The 6,066-nt window shown below is 37.9% G+C and overlaps 1 protein-coding gene across 3 annotated transcripts in view; it reads right to left on the bottom strand.

The window, feature by feature from the left end:
* Window positions 1-1,993: 1,993 nt before the first annotated feature.
* FOCAD (focadhesin) overlaps window positions 1,994-6,066 on the bottom strand; it is a 117,519-nt gene continuing 113,446 nt past the window's right edge. For all 3 annotated transcript variants that reach the window (XM_038170177.2, XM_038170179.2, XM_038170178.2), the window contains 3 exons: window positions 5,236-5,487; window positions 3,986-4,061; window positions 1,994-2,459 (listed from right to left, as the gene is read on the bottom strand). In XM_038170177.2, coding sequence (XP_038026105.1) covers window positions 2,386-2,459; window positions 3,986-4,061; window positions 5,236-5,487 — 402 coding nt within the window. In that variant the 3' untranslated portion in view covers window positions 1,994-2,385. The remainder of the gene's footprint in view (window positions 2,460-3,985; window positions 4,062-5,235; window positions 5,488-6,066) is intronic.

The raw sequence follows: 6,066 nt of genomic DNA, 5'->3' as shown, positions 1-6,066 counted from the left end.
AGTGCTTTTCTCTCATATGTAAACAGACAAAAAGAACCAACTGCACAGACAAGGTGGAAGGAGCATCACTAAGAAGTGATATATAATTGAAAGTGACTAAACAGTAGCCTTCTATTCCTAAAGAGCCTATCACATATTTCTGCCATTAAAAAAAAATCATATAAATAATGGTGTAAAAGTAGAATTATAAGGATTATATGTAAAATCATTTATTGTTTATTGTTTATAAAAAAATCATTTATTGTTTATTTTTATAAGCCATTATTTATTACTATTTTTGTTTGCCTACAGAATGTCTATACTGGAGTCACAAGAACATGTCCTACTGATCTCTTCATCACCAACTCCCTTTTTGCTGCCTTCTCACATACTGAAAATGCAGTAGCAAACAACTTGTCCACCTCAGTCCTTGAAAGTCAGTCTCCACAGGAACATACTATTTTGAAAGAGATCACTTATAATTATTAATGATAATCATTAATAGGATTTTTATTATCCAGCACCTGCACACAACAGGAAGAACAGTATCTCTGTCACAGCCTATGCACATTCTCGCGAGAAAAGCAGCCCAATGTAACTACAGTGTAGGAGGATTTTTACCTGCTTTGGCAAGGGGGTTGGACCTGATGACCTCTTGGGGTCCCTTCCAACCCCTACAATTCTGTGATTCTCCTTAAGGGCCCAACAGTGAACTTACCTGACTTTTGGAGGGTTTTACTTCACACTATCTCTAGTTTAGTCCTGTTGGCTGAGCACACAGAGTTATAAGACTATGTTGGAGTAATTACAGTGTATATGCTTTAATTCAGAAGCTTACACACTGGTCCACTAAGCAAACTAAGGCCCAGCACATGGGCATTACCCAGAGATTCCCTTTAAAAAACACACTTTTAATCTGAGCTAAAATGCTAAGACACATGCAGACTCTGATGGGTAGCACTGTAAGTTACTCTGAAACAGCACACTAGAGATGGCACCATTAAAATATGTTTGGCTTTGTTAGAGGTTACTTTGAAGTCAACAGTAATAAAAATGTCATGCACTGGGATACTGACAACTCCTTCCAGTGAGTCCTTCTATGTGTTCACCTCAAGATTGTCTTCTCTGAATATAGCTGGTTACAGAGCAGGAAATTACCCTCATTATACCGTAATTCAGAAATGGAAACAAGCACTCTGGTGATCCTGCCCACACCCAGTCACTGAAGGCACGGGTTAACAGCCAGCAGCTGTTCCTCACAGCTCACTGCCATGCAATGGTGACCTTGGTAGGTAAGAAATACCAATGAAGGAGTCAGAGGAGAGTTTCTGCTGCACGGGAAGTGTTATCGATCTTGATGTTAAGAAAATTCTTGCAGTGGGGTGTGGCTTCTAGATGTAGGGACATAATGTTAAAATCAGTGATGCTCTCAGTAGTACTGCTTTGGAAGACATTAATCATCAGTGCCCAAGCAATTATTTTCAATTAATTTTTGTTGAGTTTAGTGGGGATGATTATTGAATACAACCCCCCTTTAAGATCTGTCTTAGCAAGACTGCAAAGTGTTAAAGTTCTTTATTCCTTCAGAAAGAGAAGGCTATTAAATAATGAAAATGGCAGGGGCTTCATCTATGGTAAGACAACAAAGATGGAAAAGAGATGTTGTAGTACCTCTTTACCTCTTTTACCTAGAGGAAGAGAAAAGCTCTTCTTACATGCAAAGATGTGCAGACAAGAATGACTTTAAGTGCACAAAAAATTGCAACAACCTTAGAGCTCCCAGTGTCCTAGGAGACACTAGAATCATTGACAAACGGGCTTGACAAAGCAGTTGCAAAACTAACATGCATAGCACCCCTTTCAGAAAGTCTGTTCATGTTATATACCTTCAGTGCATTGTCACTACTGCACAAGGGCATCGTGTTATTACTAAGAAAGGGTTGTCAGTTAACAACTAATGCTCATTCAAGTATTTTGTACTAAAATACACTTTAATAAATAGGCAACATCCAAACAAATTTTACATTATTTTATTTTTTTCACTTGCTCCTAACAAAGCTTCCATGGTTAAAGGCACAGTCCACTCAAGCTTTTGAGGCTCCCAGGTGTCACTGAAACACTTCAACTGAAACACAAATGAATGTGTGCTTCTCATTTAGATTCAGCACAGCTCAAACCATGCCAGACAGTTTGTAAGAGACCATAACCCCACCAGTGAAATATAAATTGTTTTTCATCTTATGAGTCTTTGGGAGGAGGAGAAAAGATTAACAATAACAAATAAACAAAAATCAAAAACCTTCTGATACGAAACATCATTAAAATTGGTCTTCTTGATGACTGAATAATAACAGCATGCTTTCAAGTATGAACAGGTTTCTTTGTTGGGTAGGATATGGCATGCAGCTACCACTGGTAAGCTTTAGTCCACACTGCTTTCTTCTTGAATTCTGCAAGAGATCTCAAGGCTAGAAGCGTAGCTGTGAAGACAAGGACAAACCACATTGATATATGCATCCAGAAAGGATGTGTGAGTATTCTCCCTTTCATTTTGCTAACAGGTACAGATTCACTTCTCCTTTTACGGACTGTTTTCATGACTTTCATTTCCTAGCTTGACAGCTTCTGATGTTACTTCCGCTGTTCACAAGATATACTAGTCTCTACATCCCTCTGAAATCCTCTGAAATGTGATGCTGTATTAGACCTTTCACCTGCTTTATGGCATGTCTTCCACTGAAATAATATCACACCACCATCTGCTAATTAGACTATCACTTTGAAGTGTCACATAGATCAACCAACACTGCAGGAAGCCTGAATTCAATGACAGGTGATCCAAGAGAAGAGATAGGAAGAACTAGGAGGGACAGAAGCAGAAGGTACAAGGTCTATTCTCTGTGCAATTCATTGATTCACAGTGCAATTCACTGATTCTTCAATTTGAAAGGGTCACGCTTTTAGGCAGAACCCAGTTACCAAACCACATTCTAGTCATCCAGGACGGATTTTCTAGTTTTAAAAAAAAACAACAAAAAACACAACAGTGGAAGACTCATGGAAAATAAGGATGTCTCAAACAGGGCACAGTGACAGTCTACTGTATGTATCTGAATCTTGTGATTATAAAGAAGATTCCCCCAATATCTCTTAGTATTAGTTCTGCTGTTCTGAGTGTGGTGAAGATTAGCAGATACAATAGGGGAATTTTTATCAAAGAGTGACTAGAGACTCTAGACTCTCAAAAGACGGCTAATTGTCCTAGTAATGCAAATAACTTGAACTGGATTTCAAGAAAGCATGTTCAGGTACAACAAATCAGGTGATTCAAAGGAGGTGCCTTGTGCTAACAGAAAGAAGAAAAAGCACACTCCCTTTGCTTGAGAGTATTTGCATTGTCCTCTTAAAATCACTTGCACAGATTATATCACAACCCTATCTTTTATGGTGGGCTATGTGGTGCAAGCTAGGATGTTTCTATAATTCAAAATATGCATTTTCCATCTATCTTTATTTCCCTTCTATTCTGTTACTCCTCGCACTTGTTAGACCTCTATACTAAGCTGCCACTGTCTGTCTCGTGTCCCTTCCCACAGTTCAGTTGCACCTGAACGAATTTTGTTTTAAATTTTCTATTCTAGTATAGTAGGGTTTACATAAAATAAAACACAAAAGTATTTTACTTTTAAGGGTAACTTCAAAAGCAATTGATAGATCTATCACTGAAATACACTCATAGGACCAGGTGCACAATTACATTCCTTGGATCTTCAGAAGTAAATCACAGGAGGCAGTAGATGAGACATGAAAGAATTAGAAAAGGTGTTATAGACAGGTGTTACCTGTGAAGGCTGCGTTAAAGACAAAATATGGCTCTCCTATATCTGCTAATATCACGGATTCATCTTAGTCCTTTAATAACAGTTTTTTTGTTTGTTTGTTTGTTTGTTTTCTCCTCTGGATTCATAGTTATGGAAAAATAAGGACTCAATTAAAAATACTCTACCTTTCAGCAGGTCTGTGGAAGATTTTGATAGTGCTTCCTTAGGACTTTCCACCATACTGATAAGCCAGTCAATAAACTAAAGATAGAAATAAGAAGGATAAAGTGAATTAAAGGAGCCTCTGTATCAAAACATCACACATTCTTTTCACGTTGATAAACAACATCTAATTGCTGCTAAACTTGAATAGTTATCTAATCAGAGGAAGTGGCCAATCAAGGTTCTGCTCAAACTACTCAAAGTGCATCACACCATCAGTGCAATTTCTCCCACTGTTGGATCTGATACACCCTTTGTTTCTTCCCTCTGCCTCAGCAATAATTCTTTGTAACAAAGGTGGCACAGTAGATTTCCTTTCGTCTTGCCAGTTCATGCCTCTAATCTTTCAATATGATCCTTTTGTATCAATCTTTTGTCCAAATGTTTTAAGGCAAATCCTTCAGTACTCTTATTGCCTTTCTCCCACTTTCATCCTCTCATTTTTCATTGTTTTTCTGGCAGTGCATGGTGCCTCCAGAAAAACATGGTATTTCAAATTTATGTACTGGGTCTGGCTGATCATCAGGATGGTCTTTAGGGCATAGACTCAAATTCTTCCCTAAAGCTTAGTGAACTTACTCATGAACTTATATATTAACAGCCCAATCCTACATTCTTCCCAGATTCTGAACTCTGATTTCAGTGGGAACTCAGAGCACAGAAGTGTGCAGGAGCCAGTGATTAATGGCTCTGCTCTGCTATTTGTATAGCTGTGAAACTATAGATTCATAGCAATGTTTCCACATATCTCAACCACAAGCAATCTACAGTAGGTTTGCCAAATTAGGCATAAATTTCTACACGTGTTTTTGTCAAATACTTGAAAATAAAATGAAACACTACAAATGGCAAAGACCTTTGCTTGTCTTAAATTGCCACTGTAGTGATGTCCAGATACGGAGAATCCACCTTTTTTGGTGCTTTCAAGGCTAACTTGCTCCCAGCAGCTACCAACTCTCCTCTCTGAGCTGTACCCTCAAAAGTCTGACTCTTGGAATCTTCCTTATTTCTTGCAACTCTCATTTTACTTGAGAAACTGTGTTCCATTTTTTGAGACAAGTCATATCTGATTGCAAGTAAAGAAAAACAAGATCACATATCAGATGCAGCAGATCTAGAGGAAATAACCACTTCACTTAAGACTTGAGCTGGCTGCTACAAACAGGGTATTTTCTGATTCTTGGAAAATGCTTACCACTACATGCAATTTTACCTTCTGCGTTTGTTCTTTCCAAGGCTCTTTTGCTAGCAAGAGGAAAATGCTACTTGGAAGGAGAGTGAGAGTCTCTTGCACAGCAATCTTGTCAGTGGAGTGCTTGCCAATATGATCCTTAGACAATTCTGGTAACACAGTTTGGTGATTCCATGATGACCAGCTGGCACTGAGGCCAAGCAGTAATGGTGCACCATGGTCAGCCCAGGCCACCACAGAAGCTGCAAACAGCCACAGGAGGAAATCTATGAACTAAAGAGGAAAAAGATAAAAAATACACTTTATTAAATGAATTATACAGAAGAAAAAAAAACAACACCAAACACATGTAATCATCAGAAGTAATCATCAGAAAATTTAGCTAAAATTCAAAATGCAAGAACTAAATATTTCTTAATATTTAAATATTAAATATTTCTTAATATTTAAAGAGTTCTTAATATTATCTTCTGCTCTGAAGCAGCATAAGTTTTTTTCCAAGCTCAAAATCAAACTGAAATATCTACAGAAAGACAAGCAAAACCACACTCTTCTAAAGTCATCACTTAGTTTAAGGCTGACCCACATTTCATTTAAAACGGGGAAACATCTTTACTACAACATGACCGTAGAGGGAAATTAGGGGTAGTCAACCATTTGGTGCTACAAATGGTTGGGAAATATTGCAGCAATGCAATGAACTTGGCTTACTTGGTGTCCTAAACAGATGACTTAAACAGCTGAAGAGATGTTACAATGAACCATATACCATATACAGCCCTTTTAGAAACAGCAAGTGCAAAATTCTGATCACCTTAGACAGTTCTACTGGAGAATTCAAGCTTTCCTTTA

Source organism: Anas platyrhynchos, chromosome Z, assembly GCF_047663525.1.
Source record: "Anas platyrhynchos isolate ZD024472 breed Pekin duck chromosome Z, IASCAAS_PekinDuck_T2T, whole genome shotgun sequence".
Taxonomy (NCBI): Eukaryota; Metazoa; Chordata; class Aves; order Anseriformes; family Anatidae; genus Anas; species Anas platyrhynchos.
This window is presented reverse-complemented; position numbering and strand designations above follow the sequence as displayed.